Here is an 18,022-nt window from a genome sequence, read left to right as displayed (position 1 = left end):
CACCCCCTTTGTCTCGTTTTCACACCTTACAGTTCCCTATTTCTGTCTCTCTCTCTCTCTCTCCCTGACTCAGTCTGTAGAGGGGCCTCCCCCCGAAACATAGAAAATAGGTGCAAGAGTAGGCCATTCGGCCCTTCGAGCCAGCACCGCCATCCAGTATGATAATTTGTTGATCATCCAAAATCAGTATCCCGTTCCTGCTTTTTTGCCCATATCCTTGTGAACCTTCTGAATTTTGTAGTCGGCAGGGCAGTACTCTGCATATCGCCAACTTGGACAATTTTACATTTTTATCAAGCCAATAAAACAGGTTTGTAGGTTAAACCAATTAACCTACAAACCTGTACGTCTTTGCCGTGTGGGAGGAAACCGAAGATCTCGGAGAAAACCCACGCAGATCACGGGGGGAACATACAAACTCCATACAGGCAGCACCCGTAGTCGGGATTGAATCCGGGTCTCTGGCGCTGCATTTTGCTGTAAGGCAGCAACTCTACCGCTGTGCCCTCGATTCCGTTAGCCCAAAGAGCTCTCTTGAAAACGTCCAGTGAATTGGCCCCCACTGCCTTCTGTGGCGGAGAATTCCACAGATTCTCTGGGTGAAAATGTTTTTCCTCATCTCAGTCCTAAAAAGGCCTACCCCTTATTCTTAAAGTGTGACCTCCTGGTTCTGGACTCCCCCAGAAACGTCACCCATTCCTCCTATCCAGAGATGCTGCACTGTCCTCGCTGAGTTACTCCAGCATCTGGTGTCTTACCAAGATGACGCCCAAGCTCCACAGATCGCACGATTCGTCGTAGCCGTCATCCTTCAGGAGTTCGGGTGCCGCGTAATGGAGCGTGAAGCACGGCGTCTTCAGCGGCTGGTTGTCGGGAGGCTTCAGTCGTGCAAAACCAAAATCTATGACTTTTATTTCCGTGCTGTTGGTTTCGTCAGCGTACAGCAAGTTCTACGGGAGAAGGAGGGGTGAGGAAATTACAATAGGACTACACATACCCAACAGTGACATAATGTTCAGCTACAATTCCCATCTCTGTCACATACTACTCACTGCGGCATATGGCATTCTTTCAGAAGATGACATTATAAACTGTGAAGGAGGATCATTTTTGTCTTTCTAAAAAAACAACCATGCACTAAAAATATCAGTTGCATCAGCGATTTCTGATTCAAATCATAGATTTGAATCAGAAATCGCTGATGCAACTGATATTTTTAGTGCATGGTTGTTTTTTTAGAAAGACAAAAATGATCTGGTTATTTTAGAGACCTCAGTCCAAAAATGGTAAGTAGATGAATTTGAAGTGATGTGATTCACCATTCATTCACACTCACAGCACTAATGTGACTATTTTAATTTACAGGCACAAATGCTAAACACCACTGATTATTACCAAGCATTCAGCATTGCCCCAGTTTTAGCTCAAGCAACATATTTACAGCAGGCTAAATGTGCAGGAAGGAACCGCAGATGCTGGTTTAAACCAAAGATATAGACACAAAAGACTGGAGTAACTCAGCGGGTCAGACAGCATCTCTGAAGAAAAGGAATGGTTGACGTTTTGGGCCGAGACCCTTCTTCAGACGCACACATAAATCTGACTGGGAAGGTCACTCATGAGTTCTGCTCATTCACTTACACTGCATGTCAATTGGATTTTTGGTGGAATACCTGCACACCACCACTGAGGTTCTGCACACCACCACTGAGGAAGGCCATGGAGGCTTTGTGCTTTAACATAGAACAGTAGCGCACAGGAACTAGCCCTTCAGCCCACAATATCTGTGCCGAACGTGATGCTAATTTAAACTAATCTCCCTGGCCAGCATAAGAACCATATCCCTATCAAAGTGCCTATCAAAATGCCTCTTAACACTGCTAGCATATCTGCTTCCACCACCAACCCCGGCAGCGTGTTCCAGGCACTCACCACCCACTGTGTTAAGAAAAAACCTTGCTCTGCACATCTCCTTTGAAATTTCCCCCTCTGACCATACAGCTAGTCCCTTTAGTATTTGACATTTCCACCCTCGTAAAAAAAATTCTATCTACTCTATCCATGCCACTCATAATATTCTAGACTTCCGTCAGATCTCTCGTCAGCCTCCGACGCCCCAGAGAAAACAATCGGAGTTTGTCCAACCTCTCATTGATATGAGAGATTAGTTTGGGATGACAGGTTAGCTGTGCGGATAGACTGGACTTGACATGTTTATTTTCTTTCCAGCGGAGGAAGCTCAGGGGGATTTGTTACATAAAGCAATGAAGTAGGTATGGAGGAACTTAGTAGCAGTACAGTGCCATAGCTGGTAGAGAATGGGGTTAGGACAGAGAGATAGATCAGCCATGATTGAATGGCGGAGTACACTTGATGGGCCGAATGGCCTAATACTACTCCTAGCACTATGACCTCATGAGATCCAATGGCCTGAGTTCCATCTGACCTTCAGTGCTGGGGAGTTTGCATGCTGTCCATGTGTTTAATTTTAGATAATTTAACTTTAGTTTAGTTTAGAGATACAGCATGGAAACAGGCCCAAGGCCTACCAAGTCTGAGCCGACCAGCAATCCCCGAACACTAACACATTAGGGACAATTCACAAATTTTTTTTTTTAACCTAAACTAATTAACTTACAAACCTGTACATTCTTTGGAGCGTGGGAGAAAACTGGAGCACCTGGAAAAAACCCATGCAATCACGGGGAGAATGTATGAACTCAGTACAAACAGTACCCGCAGTCAGGATCGAACCCCGGTCTCTGGTGCTGTACGTTAGCAACTCTACAGCTGCACCATCGTGCCACCTGTGATGGTGTATGGCTTTCTTATGGGTGTAAAGCTCCCATGTCCAGAAGACCCATGGGGTTGGTAGGTTAATTGGCCACCAGTGGGTAGGTGAGTGGTAGAAGCTGGAGGGTGGAGGAATTGGTGTAAACGTGGAGAGAATAAAATGGGATTGGTGTAGGGTTAGTGTCAATGGATAATTGAGGGTCGGCGTGGGCTCAGCGAGCAGAAGGACCTGTTCCTATGCTGTATGACCTTAGCGTGTGTGACGCCGCAGGCCGCTCCCCCCGCAACCGCATGTTGAAGGGCGGGACCCAACGGGTCACACTTGGTTTAGTAATTTACAAAAGTGTAGTATATGCATTGATACAGTGGACGAGCAAAACCAAACCCGTTTAATCCAGTGGTGAAATAGGAAGTGGTAAAACTAATGCTTCCTTATTTTTAAACATAAGAAATAGAAGAAGTTTGTCATGAGTCTCTTCTGAAAGCCTCTTAAACAACGCTATATTATCTGTCACCAGCGCCACCCCTGGTAGTGGAAACTCATGTCATAAGTGATAGGAGGAGAATTAGGCCATCCGGCCCATCAGGTCCACTCCGCCATTCAATCCTGGCTGATCTATCTCTCCCTCCGAACCCCATTCTCCTGCCTTCTCCCCATAACCCCTGAAACTGACTGCTTCAATTTACTGCGCAGAGTCAGCAAATCTGAAATATATCGATACAAATTAGTGATGTAAACTAGAATCAATAGCAGTCCCAATTGGCCCCCGAGGCACCTGGGTCGGCAATGTGCAAACATCATAGGAGCAGAATGCGGCCATTCGGCCTATCGAGTCTACCCCAGTCATTAAGTCATGGCTGATCTATCTCTCCCTCTCCACTCCATTCTCCTGCCCTCTCCCCAGAACCCCTGACACCCGTACCAAATCAAGAATCTGTCAATCTTCACCTGTAAAAATACCCAATGAATCTACCCACCTGCGGTTCCACACAATCTCAGCAAGACCCATTCCATGACGTTCAGTGTTCTCACTAATTTTCACCATCTCCACTGACCTTAAACTGGTGCAGCTTTGAGATGAATGAATAGCCTTTTATGTGCGCGACTACAAAGACTGCTGTTGTGTCAAACAAGAATGCCACATCAAAGTAAAACGTTGAGTGAGGTTTGCCGGCCTTTTGGAGCCCGCCTCAACTGCACAGATGTGTGAAATGCTAGACAACACTAACAACACGCTGCCAGAAATGAAACCCAGAAGCTGCAGCACAAAGATCAATACTCCAACTGCATCCACCCCACCCTCTTCCCTCTCAACTCTTCCTCCCCACAACCCAAACACAAAAACAATCATGGGTAGACAAAAAATGCTGGAGAAACTCAGCGGGTGAGGCAGCATCTATGGAGCGAAGGAATAGACGACGTTTCTGGTGGAGACCCTTTTTGATGCAATCATAAAGAAAGCACATCAGCGCCTCTACTTCCTGAGAAGATTACAGAGATTCGGTATGTCAAAGAGGATTCTCTTCAACTTCTACAGGTGCACAGTAGAGAGCATACGGACTGATTGCATCGTGGTCCAGTTCGGCACTTAAATCGTCCAGGAGCGGAAAAGACTGCAAAAAGTTGTGAACACTGCCCAGTCCATCACTGGCTTTGACCTCCCCACCGTCGAAGGGGTCTATCGTAGTCGTTGCCTCAAAAAGGCAGCCAAAATCATCAAAGACCCACACCATCCTGGCCACACATTCATCTCACCACTACCATCGGGAAGAAGGTACAGGAGCCTGAAAACTGTAACGTCCAGGTTCAGGAACAGCTTCTTCCCTACAGCCATCAGGCTATTAAACACTACAATCTCATAACCTATGAACTAGAATAGACTATTATTATTATTATTATTATTATTGCACTGTTATTGTTTGTTCTTTTTTCCCCGAGTTTTTGTTATTATTTATTATGATTACATATTCTGTTGTGCTGCAACAAGTACGAATTTCATTGTTCTCTCTGGGACATATGACAATGAAATACTCTTGACTCTTGTACATAAGTTCCAGGAGCAGAATTAGGCCATTCAGTCCATCGAGTTTACTCCGCCATTCAACCATGGCTTATCTATCTTTCCCTCTCAACTTCATTCTCCTGCCTTCTCCCCATAATCCTTAACACCCCCGTACTAATCAAGAATCTCTCAATCTCCACCATAAAAATCCCCAATGACTTGGCCTCCGCAGCGATCTTTGGCAATAAATTCCACAGATTCACCACTGGCTAAAGAAATTCCTTCTCGCATCCTTTCTGAAGATATGTAATCCATCAGCATCTAATTAATTCTCATAATAAAGCAACCACTGAATCTGCTGCCAGGAATGAGAGAGAGGTGATCGGATTGAAACACGCACAATCTTTGAAGAGCATGACAGGAAATGTTTAGTTCACTTGTTGTCACGTGTGCAGAGGTACAGTGACAAGCTCGTTCTGCACGCTCTCCAGTCAAATGGTACAAAACATGAGCATAATAGACCCTCTTGCGGAACAGCCTGCAGTGTCCACCTCTTCCCGGCACCATCTTGCAACTTCCTTGTTGCTGAAATGTTTCTGCGAGTTTTATGTTTACGAGATTAGGGAGGGGGTGGTTATATAACAAACTCTTGCAGAGGGTGGTGAAGCCCTGGCTCTGGCACCAGAAGGCTCTGGCTTCCTATAGGAAGGAAGTGACAGCACTAGAGAGGGTGGGGAGGACAGTTAAGGGCCTGTCCCACTTGGGCGACCCTAATTGGCAAGTTTAGAAGAGTTTAAAAAAATGACATGGGAAGACCTCCTTCGACTATGATGAAGATTATCTACGACTACCTTAGACTACCCTTGATTACCTACGACTAACATACCGACCTACTACTACCTACGACTAAACCTACGAGTAAAGAAAGTATCGATTTTTTCCATGGCGACCTTATTTTACTCGCGGGCATTTTTTAACATATTGAAAAAACCGCCGCGACCTAGCTGAGGCCTCGAGTACGCGGAGACCACTCTCGAGCATGAAGGAGAGTTACGAAGACCTCCTACGACCTCGTGTCGACCATGCTGCGAGTATGAGTCGAGGGCAAACTCGCCAGAACTTGCGGATCAGGTCGCCCATGTGGGACAGGCCCTTAAGAAATAAGGTTGGAGAGTTATTGTTGCAAGAAGTTTTGCTAGTTGAAGAGTCTGCCCACCTTGGTGGAGCTGTGTTCTATGGCATCAGCACAGAGAGGGGAGATTTAATTTAGGTTTGTAAAGAAAGGCCTAGATGTTAAGTTTATCTTTGTCCTTTTTGTTGTATTTTCTACCTGAGGAGGATTGAAGGATTATGCCCACTTCATCCACTATGTTCACCCTATCTTCCATGAGCAACCTAGGACACATCCAAACTGGACCCAGTGTTTCATAAAACACAAAGCACATTTGTAGAGCTGTTTCCTTGCAGCGCCAGAGACCCGGCTTCGATCCTGACTACGGGTGCTGTCTGTACGGAGTTTGCACGTTCTCCTTGTGACCTGCGTGGGTTTTCTCCGAGTGATCCAGCTTCTTCCCACACTCCAAACATGTTCAGGTTTGTAGGTTAATTGGCTTTGATAATTCAGTACAAATTGTAAATTGCCCCGAGTGTGTACGATAGTGCTAGTGTATAGGGGTTATTGGTTGGTTGGAGCAGACTCGGACGGCCATAATAGATGGATGCAGGGAGATTGTTGGACAAGGCTAGAGATGAAAAGGAGGCAAGGATGACAAAAGGAGGGAAAAAGATGCGTGGGGCAAGTTTTTTTTCACACAGATGGGTGCATGGACAAGGCTGCCTGGGATGATGTTGGAGGCAGATACGATAGTCGTGATTAAGAAGCATAAAGATAGGCACATGGATATGTAGGGAATGGATGGATGTGGATCAGATGCAGGCAAGTGAGATGAGTTTAACTTGCCATTATATTCGGCAGGGCCATTGCGTGCTGGAGGCTTTGTTTCTGTGCTGTACTGTTCTATGTTCTCTGTGTGTCTGGTGTGGAGAGGCTGCCTGTGAGGACCATTGTTGTACTGCAACTGCAGTTGCATTTGTTACCATAGAGATACCTCCCGGCTGAGAAGTGCAGACAAACACAGACGGAGAGATGGCGTCGTCCTTCACATCCAGCGGGAGGTGATGAGAGGCATCTGGCTGGACCATGAACAAAACAGAGCAAGTCCTTCCAACCGAAGGCTGACACTAAATGCTGGAGTAACCCAGCGGGACAGGCAGCAGCTCTGGATAGAAGGTACCCATTCCTTCTCTCCAGAGATGCTGCCGGCCCTGCTGAGTTACTCCAGCATTTTGTGCGTATCTTCGGTGTAAACCAGCATCTGCAGTTCCTTCCAACACAAGTGCTTCCAATGCCAGCTGTGAATAAAACACTGATTGTCCTGAGTGCATTACACCTTGTGGTAAGAGAAACAGTTCATTTCAGTTCTGGGTGACCTATTTTCCAGTCAACAACTTTAATCAGCTAGGCTACCAAAAACTTTACACAAAAGAAAAATCTTTTAATAACTTAATTCACAACAGATCTCTTTGGATTTCCTTCCTACAAGAGAATCTAACCTATCGTATTTAATAGCTCTGTCGCTATCTAGGCTTTGAAATTCTTGCTCTCCTTTCAAATCATCCTTTGCTAATCATATCTATTTTTATAGACAGAATAGCTTTATTTAAACCTATTTTCTACACATTTCATTTATTGATGCCGGATTTAATTTAGTGAGTTGAATGCACAGCCAATCTGATGTCTCTTGCAACATACGGCTTTTGCATTGTTTTTAATTCCAGTGCCGTATAAAGTGCAGGAAGAAACTGCAGATGTTGGTTTACACCAAAGATAGACACAAAATGCTGGAGTAACTCAGCGGGATGGGCAGCATGATGAATGGGTGATGTTTCATGTCAAGGCTCTTCTTCAGACTGAGAGTCAAGGGAGAGGGGAAACTAGAGATATGAAAGGGTACAAAGAGCACGTAAGCAAAGCAGACGATGGTCACGGAAATGTACAATGGTTCATTGTTGGATGAGGGGAAGGTGACAACGTGGCATACAAACCAAAATTAATCAGGAGGACAAACTAGTCGGAGAACTAGGATGGGGGAGGGATGGAGAGAGAGGGAAAGCAAGGGTTATTTGAAGTTAGAGAAGTCAATATTCATGCCACTCATGTGTTGTAAGGTGCCCAAGTGAAATATGAGGTGTTGTTCCTCCAATATGAATGAAGTGTTCCCTTGAGGCAGTAATTAAGGGGTAGAAAGTATGTTTCTCAATTTAATGCCATCATCTCATTGATTCTATGACTGGAATACATGTTTATCTTTCACTGCATTTAATCTCACTTTTACTTCACAGAGTCTATGAAACGAACTACCAGAGGAAGTGGTTTGAGGCAGGTGCAATTCTAAGCTGGGCAGCTGCATAGGTAGGAGAGATTTTAGAGGAATTTGGATCAAACACAAACAAATGGAGAAAACAAATGGAGTAACCCAGCTGCGTATCCGTTATTTTTACTTTTTTTGTTTTTTTTAGTGTGTCCAAATGTTTGTTTTAGTGTCTCTTGGTGTGAGGGGTGGTGAGGGGGGGGGGGAACCGCATTCGGTCGCCTAATCCACGGAGAGGCGACTTTTTACCATGTCGCCTCCCTCACGGCCTAATACCATGGATTGGCGCGGCCTTTCCCGGAGTTGGGCCCGGGGTTTCAGCAGCGGGCGCAGCGTGGACTTTTCATCGTGGAGCGGGCGAGCCCTTGTTACATCCTGAAGCCGCGGTCTGCGGAGCTTCTAACCGCGGGCGCGGTGTCTGGAGCCTGGGATCCCTCTTCAGGGATTCCTGGAGAAGAGCTCCGACCGCCGGCCCGCGGCCTATACCATCCTGTAGCCACGGTCTGCGGAGTTACTAGCCGCGGGCGCGGCATGGATTTACCGTCTGGAACAGGATACCTCACCAGGGACAGGCAGTGAAGAGCTCAGACCGCTGGCCTGCGGCCTACAACACCTTGATGCCACGGTCTCCGGTAGGAAAGCGCTGATTCGGGACCTCCAAGTCGCGGAGTGTGTTCGACCGTCCCGACGAGAGGGCCTGTACATCGGGCCCTCCGTAGCGGCGACTGCGGAGGTTTATGGCCAATGGAGGAGGACTGACTGAACTTTGTTGCCTTCCACCACAGTGAAGAATGCTGTGGTGGATGCTTGTGTTAAACCTTATTGTGTATTGTGTGTTCTTTTTTAATTGTACCGCTGCTGGCAAATTCATTTCACTGCATTTATATGTGTATGTGGCGAATAAAATTGACTATTGAATATTGAATACTATTGAAACAGTAGAAACAAAGAACTGCAGATGCTGGTTAAGGCACAAAAGGACACAAAATGCTGGAGTAGCAGCAGGTCAGACAGCATCGCTGGAGAACATGGAGAGCTGATGTTTCAGGTCGAGTATTAGTTTCAGGTCTGAAGAAGGGTCTCCACCCGAAACATCACCAATTCATGTTCTCCAGGGATGTTGCCTGGCGTGCTAAGTTACTCCAGCACTTTGTCTACAAACCAATGGGACTAGCTTAGACATTTTGGAATGCATGGACATGTTTGGGCCAAGGCTTGTGTCCAGTACCTGTGTACACATAGAAAGCCAACTCTCGTGATTCAAAGTCATCCAAATGTAACACACACAGCGAGCTGCAGATTTTGCATAAACTATAATAGAAGAATGGCCACTAAGTGCTGGAGTAACTCAGCGCGTCAGGCCACATCTTTGGGGAACATGGATAAGCGACATTTTGGGTCGGGACCCTTTTTCGGGCTCAGAGTGTTTTTGTAAACCAGCATCTGCAGATCCTTGTTTATACATAATGATAGAATGCCGTAGGTTGTGGAGCAAATTTTAGCTATTGAGTGATGCCTTGTGACTGGCCTTATCTGAAGCTGTGGTAACAATTGTGCATAAATAATGTCAGTCCCCATTCGTGTCATTCTCATTTTGACAGGACATTGTGACCTATTTAAATCGTGCCAGAGATATTTAAAAATGAAGACCATAAATCTGCACAATGTACTGCGAACAAGCCTTCCCAAGCAACCTGTACTTGAAGGATACACAGAGTGATACAGTGTGGAAACAGGCTCTTCCGCCTAACTCGCCCACACCGGCCAACAATGTCCCAGCTACACCAATCAATAGTCAGATTTATTCGTCACATGCACAATAAAGTGCAGTGAAATGAACTTGCCAGCAGCAGTACAATAAAAAAGAACACACAATACACAATAAAAATGTAACACAAACATCCACCACAGCATTCATCACTGTGGTGGAAGGCACAAAATGTAGTCAGTTCTCCTCTATTTTCCACAACCCTCCGCAGTCGCCGCAGCGGGCGGCCAGATGTGCAGACAAGGTAAGTCCAGAATCGGTGCTTCCCTACCGGAGAGCGCGGCTTCAAGATGACGTAGGCCGCAGGCCGGTGGTCGAAGATCTAAAGTCCCCGCCGCGCCGCAGTTAGAAACACCGCAGACCACGACTTCAAAAGTTGTTGTAGGCCGCGGGCCGGCAGTTGGAGCTCTTCTCCTCCGGGGTCCTCAACGAGGGATCCCAGGCTCCGGACGCCGCGCCAGCTGGAGCTCCGCAGACCGCGGATCCAGGCTGCCGCGGACCAGCAATCGGAGTGCTCCCTTCTGGCGAGCCTCGGCGAGGGCTCGCCCGCCCAGCGATGAAAAAGTTTTCGCTGCTGAAGCCCCGGGCCCGTCTCCGGGTAAGGCCGCACTGATCCTTTGTGTTAGGCCGCGAGGGAGGCGACATGGAAAAAGTTGCCTCTCTGTGGAGGAGGCGACCGAAGCGGTTTCCCCCTTACCCCCCCACAAGACACACAAAGAAACATTTAAAACACACATTGGGACATACTAAAAAAACAAAAAAAGTAGAAAATGACCAACACGCTGCTGGTAGGGCAGCCGGCTCGCAGTGCCCCCACCGACCCTCTGCCTGCGTTTGGTCCATATCCCTCCAAACCTGTCCTATCTATGTACCTGTCTAACTATTTCTTAAATGTTGGGATAGTCAGTCCCTGCCTCAACTACCTCCTCTGGCAGCTTGTTCCATACACCCACCACCATTTGTGTGAAAAAGTTATCGCTCAGATTCCTATTAAATCATTTCCCCTTCAACTTAAACCCATGTCCTCTGCTCCTCGTTTCACCTACTCTGGGCAAGAGACTCTGTGCATCTACCCGATCTATTACGCTCATGATTTTATACACCTCTATAAGATCTCCCCTCATCTTCCTGTGCTCCAGGGAATAGAGTTGCAGCCTACTCAACCTCTCGCTGTAGCTCAGACCCTCTAGTCCTGGTAACATCCTCCTAAATTTTCTCTGTATCCTTTCCAGCTTGACAACATCTTTCCTATAACTTGGTGACCAGAACTGAACAAAATACTCTGAATGCGGTCTCACCAACGTCTTATACAACTGCAACATGACCTCCCTACTTCTACACTCAAACTTTGACTGGTTTGCATCACTTTACCAACAGGCAATTGTCATTAAGCAGAGGCCTGAGAGAAAGAGAGGAGATGGAGATATTGTTGAGGGGACACATTTTGAGATGGTTGTAAGGAAAAAAAGTTGCAAAGCGGAAGGGTTTAGGAAGAGGCTGCTAATTCTGGACCATGTTAATTTTTTAGTTTAGTTTATTATTGTCACGTGCACCGAGGTACAGTGAAAATCTTTTTGTTGCTGTCGTTAATAAGTGAAAAAAAAAAGATTACAATTACAATCCTGCTTCTGGTGTGTCCAAACCCTTAACAATTTTATATGTTTCAATGAGATTCCCTCTCATCCTTCTAAACTCCAGAGTGTACAAGTCCAGCCGCTCCATTCTCTGGGCATTTGACAGTCCCGCTATCCCGGGAATTAACCTTGTAAACCTACGCTGCACTCCCCCAATAGCAAGAATGTCCTTCCTCAAATTAGGGGACCAAAACTGCACACAATACTCCAGGTGTGGTCTCACTAGGGCTCTGTACAACTGCAGAAAGACCTCTTTGCTCCTATACTCGACTCCTCTTGTTATAAAGGCCAACATGCCATTCGCTTTCTTCACTGCCTGCTGTGCCTGCATGCTTACTTTCATACTGATGAACAAGAACCCCCAGATCCCGTTGTACTTCCCCTTTTCCCAAATTGACGCCATTTAGATAGTAATCTGCCTTCCTGTTTTTGATACCAGTGGATAACCTCACATTTATCCACATTAAACCCCATCTGCCATGCATCTGCCCACTCACCCAACCTGTCCAAGTCACCCTGCATTCTCATAGGCACCAAAAACTGGCGACTGCATACTGTCTCAGTGTATAACGGCTATACACCTGTACTGTGTCCGAGATGCTTATCGTTGCTGTTTCTAAGCACTTACATATATTGATACATGTACTGAACTGTATACAAAAAAGAATTTCACTGTACCTCGGTACATGTGACAAATAACGGAGCATTGTACCACTTCATATCTGCACTGCATGGACAGACAATACAACTGAATCCGATCCAACAGGTTTGGAAAGTGTGTAAAAATCAGCAAACCTTTAGGCTATGAGTTCTTTAATCAGTTGGCTGCAAAGTAATTGTTTTGTTCACCTTTTGACTGATGATAGCAATATGTTCAACACAGACATGGAATGAAAATTTATTTTAAAATAATGAAGTATTCTATTTGTCAAAAATGCAGTTATGTATAGAAACTGATTTGTGTTCATGGCACACGGCGGCAGTATAATAGTGCAGCTGGTAGAGCTGCTGCCTCACAGTGCCAGAGATCTGGGTTCGATCCTGACCTTGGGTGCTGTCTATGTGGTGTTCGTACGTTCTCCCTGTGACGTCGTGGGTTTAATCTAGGTGCTCCGGTTTCCTCCCAAATTCCAAAGACGTGCCAGTTTGTAGGTTAAATGGCTTCTGTAAATTGCCCCAAGTGTGTAAGGAGTGTATGAGAAAGTGGGATAATGTCGATTTAGTGCGAAGATCGACACAAAATGCTGGAGTAACTTAGCGGGACAGGCAATATCTCTGGAGAGAAGGAATGGGTGACGATTCGGGTCGAGATCCTTAGTCATAGAGAGTCACAGAGTGATACAGTGTGGAAACAGGCCCTTCGGCCCAACTTGCCCACACCGGCCAACATGTCCCAGCTACTCGAGTCCCACCTGTCAGCATTTGGTCCATATCCCTTCCAACCTGTCCTATCCACGTGCCTGTCTAAATGCTTCTTCAATGTTGGGATAGTCCCACTGGCAGCTTGTTCCATACACCCACCGCCCTTTGTGTGAAAAAGTTACCCCTCAGATTCCTATTAATTCTTTTCCTCTTCACCTTAAACTTATATCCTCTGGTCCTCGATTCACCCACTCTGGTCAAGAGACTCTGTGCATCTGCCCGATCTATTCCTCTTATGATCTTATACACCTCTATAAGATCACCCCTCATCCTCCTGCGCTCCAAGGAATAGAGTCCCAGCCTACTCAACCTCTGCCTACAGCTCACACCCTCTAGCCTTGGTAACATCCTTGTAGGTCGTCTCTGGACAGCATCTTTTCTCTAACACGGTGCCCAGAACTGAACACAATACTCTAAATCTTCTTCAGACTCATTAGAATGTGAATGGGTAATCGATGGCTGCTTTGGAGTCAGTGGGCCGAAGGGCTTGTTTCCATGCTGTATCACTCAACTAAACCCAAACTTAGCCTGCGAAGGGCAGTAGGGCTACAGAAAAAAAGGTGGAATATTTGAGGTAGGGAGTATGTCAAGTGCTGATGATTGTTTGCTGTACCGTCCAATTAAGTCAGCTGATGATGAAGATGCTCTCCAAAATGATCTCGATACAATGGTTGAGTGGTCACAACAATGAGGCATGCAGTTCAACCCTTCCAAATGTGAAACCATGCGTGTCACCAGAAAGAGGAATCCAGGCGAAACATCTTACAATATACTTGGTGCCACCCTTGAAGAATCCAAACAAACCAAGTATCTTGGCATCAAATTGCAGAATGATCTGCGTTGGAACGGTCAGACTCATCATGCAACGGTGAAAGCAACAGGTGTCCTAAACTTTCTGAGGCGCAACTTTCATCATTGTTCAACTTCTGTCAAGGAGAAGCTATACTTCACCCTCGTTAGACCTCATTTGAACTACGCAGTTGCAGCATGGGACCCATACACAAATAAAAACATTTCTTCCATCGAACGTGTCCAAAGACAGGCAGCTCGATTTGTTACTAACACCTATGAGAGAGAAGCGAGTGTTACCAAACTTCTGAATTCACTGGGGTGGAACCCTCTCCAAGTCAGACGTGAAGCTTACCGTTTGACCTGTTTTTACAAAATGTTAAATGGTCAGCTCGACATAGATTACAAAACCTACACCAAACCCAAACCAATTAGGAGCAGACGAGGGCATTCGATCCAATTTGAGATACCAGCTACCAAGACAGATGTGTACAGCAATTCGTTCTTCCCCCGCACAATTAAAGCTTGGAATAATCTTCACCCTACCATAGTTACCCAACCAGATACAACTAAAGGTAGCTTTTTCTTCCCAAAAACCCTTTCTGGCTTAAGTCTTCCCTCCACCACCTCCAGTTTAAATTCCATTTGGAATATTTTGGAGGACCAAGAAACCAAGAACAAGAACCCAGTCAGGATACAGAGAAGGGGAAAGGGCAACGGATGGGGTGCAGAAATGGTAGCTTAACACAGGGCACCCAGTGATAATTCCATGTTCACTCTTGCATCGTGTTTTCAACGCGTTTCTTACCTCAGGCTTCAAATCCCTGTGCACAACTCCCACATCGTGCATGTGGCTGACGGCAGAGACCAGCTTGCGCATAATGCAACTGGCTTCCGTTTCACTGAAGTGCTTTTTCTTCCGGATTCGCTCCAGCAGTTCTCCCCCGTTCAGCAACTCCATCACCAAAAACGTGTGCAGCTGAGGAGAAAATAAAAAGGGGGGGCGGAAATCAGTCAAAAAAAAAACCCAATGCAATCTAATCAGGACCAAAAAAGCACCAAGTGCTGGAGTAACTCAGCGAGTCAGGCCACATCTCTGGAGAAGAATAGGTGATGTTTCGGATCGGAACCTTTCTTCAGACTGAAAGTAAAGGTGGCTGAACTTTTTGCCTCCAGTTTATCCCCCCGCCCCCATACTTGCTGCCTGAAGAAGGGTTCCGACCTATTCTTTTTCTCCAGACATGCTGTCTGTCCCGCTGAGTTACTCCAGCATTTTGTGTCTATCTTCAGTTTAAACTAGCATCTGCAGTTCCTTCTTCCTTAAATTACTTCAGCACTTGTGTCTTTTGTTTTGTAAACCAGCACCTGGACCTCTTTGGGTCTCAGCAAATTAAGATGATAGTTACAAGAATGTTTCAGTCACTTTTAGTAAAATGACACAATTTTCACAGGAACATTGAAGATCTTGCTTCTTTTCATTCGTACAAGCCAGTTTCTTCACATCTTTCATAAGTGTTAACATATAATCAAGTCAAACATGCAAATACATTTAAAACCTGTCCTCATTTTGATGCTAGCAGCTCATTGAAGTTATTTTTCCCTATTTCACAGGCAATGCAGTGAAGTGCACCCTTTTGATCAAATCATATGATGAGAGGGAAATGAAAGGTCGGTTAAGTGGAGAGACTTCAAAGTGAATCTGTTCTTCTCAGACTAAAGGAAATTAAGATTGGATAGAGGTCTGCAAAACTGTAAAGGACTTTAACAGAGCAAAGACATGTATGATCCTTAGTAAAAAAACGAGACTTGACATGAGGATGAATTTTTTTGCACAGTGAGCTGATCTCATTTGAAATGCACTGTCAGAAAGAGAGATTTAGGCAGATTCAATACTGACTTTCAAAGGGGATTCTTACAATTTTGCTCTTCAGCCCACCATTAATCAATTTGTAAAAATCAATGTTTTAAACTTTAATTGTAACAACTATCAGCTGTTGAACTGCAACTAAATTCAAAACTACTAACTGCCTTGATTGCACTCCGGACTTGGGGACATTGTCTTTATTATTGCAACATATTGTTTGTTTCTTTTCATATAATGAACGACTTTTTGTTGTTTATTAGGGTGTCTGGTGAGTACTATATTTACATATATGTTATGCTGCTGCAAGTAAGAATTTCATTGTTCTGTTTCGGGATTTCTTGATTAGTACGGTTGTCAGGGGTTACGGGGAGAAGGCGGGAGAATGGGGTTAGGAGGGAGAGATAGAGCAGCCATGATTGAATGGTGGAGTAGATTTGATGGGCCGAATGGCCTAATTATATTCCTATCCCTATTCCTATCCCTATAGGAATTCTATTCCTATTCCTATGGCACGTGACAATAAAAACACTCTGGACCCTTGCGTCAAGGACCAGAGCCGTAGAATGAAGGTGACCAGCAAAAGCAACGAATGAGATCCAATGGGGATCTTTCTTTGTGCAGCAAGTGGTTAGGACCTGGAATGCACAGCTGGCGTGGGGAGGAAGTGCTAGGAGGAGAATTAGGCCATTCGGCCCATCAACTCCACTCCACCATTCAATCATGGCTGATCTATCTCTGCCTCCCAACCCCATGTTCCTGCCTTCTCCCCATAACCCTTGACACCCGTACTAAACACGGAGTAAACCAGGAGATTCAATAGCCGTGCTCACGAAGGCAACTGGATAAAAACGAAGGGGAGGATAAGTGCAGGACTACGAGGTGAATGCCGGGGAGTTGTTTTAACTGGATAGCTCTCGCAAAGAGTATGTGAATTGTCAACGGATTTCCTTCCCTGCAGCAAGCTTTGTGGTGACGTACCTGATCGTGATAAACATCGTGCAGCTTTACAATGTTCGGGTGTCCTTCACAGAGTTTCAGAGCTGCTATCTCCCTTTTAGTGTTCGCTTCCATTCTGCCAAGGGGAAGAAGAAAAGCCATATGTTGAAGAGATTGGAATGCAAGGTAGTGATCGTAAAGGGAGTGTTCCAGGTTGTGATTATTTTGTTAAAAACTTTGTAAAAAAATTGCTTTCTTTTAAAATCAAAGCAGAGTACTCATTAATCTACTCATATTCAACAAATTAGTTAGCCTCGTCCCTTTGTCCCCGCCAGGATGTCTAGGCTGTTTCAGTGGTATTTAGGTAGGAAGTCACGTCAAGTCAACTTTATTTGTCACATACACATACAAGATGTGCAGTGAAATGAAAGTGGTAATGCCTGCGGATTGTGCAAAAACAACAGAACAGAACAGAACCAGTATTTACATTTAAGAAAAATAAAAAGACACAACACAACAGTAAATTAGTCCCTGGTGGGATAAGAGTTTACAGTTCGATGGCCTGTGGGAAGAAACTCCGTCTCATCCTCTCTCATCCTCCCTGTTTTCGCAGGAACCGCAGACGCTGGTTTAAACCGAAGATAGACACAAAAAGCTGGAGTAACTCTGCAAGACAGGCAGCATCGCTGGAGAGAAGGAATGGGTGACGTTTCAGGTTGAGACCCTTCTTCAGTGGTGTTTATGTTTTGTTAGTCCTGTTGTTCGGTATTGAATGTCAATGCGTTCAAAGGAGCCTATGATTAAAATGCAATATTAGGTGGTCTCCCAGGATTGAGGATGATTTGCCTTCTCTACGGTTTTAGTGAAATTGAGGTGGCGGATGAGGCCAATGTGGGAACAGCATCTTCTTGCACAAATAAAGAGTGAAGATTAGACTTTATTGTCTTCCATCACAGTGAGGAAAGTGGGGAATCCGCTGTGGTGGATGTTTATGTTAACTTTAATGTACTTGTGCGTATTGTTGCTTTTCTTAGTATTGCTGTATGGTAATCCAAGTTTCACTGTACCTTAATTGGCACACGTGACGATAAACAGACTTTGAACCTTTGAAATGGTACCCCATTTATGATGACCAACAGGATGGGTGGATGGTAGTGAGGTGGAACACACCCTCCGCAGATTATGCAGGACATCTCCATGCTCTCAATACATGGGCTTGAGGTTCACCATTGGGATTGCTCCTCTCTGAGCGGTTAATGGGCCAGACATTAGGATGAGTTGCTGAACTTAAGTTTAGTTTAGTTTAGAGATACAGCGTGGAAATAGGCCTCTCGGCATACTGAGTCCGCGCCGACCAGCTATCACTCCGTACACGCACATTA

General features: G+C 45.4%; 1 protein-coding gene across 2 annotated transcripts in view; it reads right to left on the bottom strand.

Moving 5' to 3' along the window:
* Nucleotides 1-18,022, bottom strand: part of rps6ka5 (ribosomal protein S6 kinase A5) — a 161,606-nt gene that overhangs the window by 12,716 nt on the left and 130,868 nt on the right. For both annotated transcript variants that reach the window (XM_033027542.1, XM_033027543.1), the window contains 3 exons: nt 16,683-16,776; nt 14,649-14,819; nt 759-950 (listed from right to left, as the gene is read on the bottom strand). In XM_033027542.1, coding sequence (XP_032883433.1) covers nt 759-950; nt 14,649-14,819; nt 16,683-16,776 — 457 coding nt within the window. The remainder of the gene's footprint in view (nt 1-758; nt 951-14,648; nt 14,820-16,682; nt 16,777-18,022) is intronic.

Source organism: Amblyraja radiata, chromosome 9 (genome assembly GCF_010909765.2).
Source record: "Amblyraja radiata isolate CabotCenter1 chromosome 9, sAmbRad1.1.pri, whole genome shotgun sequence".
NCBI classification, from domain to species: domain Eukaryota; kingdom Metazoa; phylum Chordata; class Chondrichthyes; order Rajiformes; family Rajidae; genus Amblyraja; species Amblyraja radiata.
The sequence above is the reverse complement of the archived record's forward strand: the minus strand, read 5'-3'. Positions and strand labels throughout refer to the sequence as shown.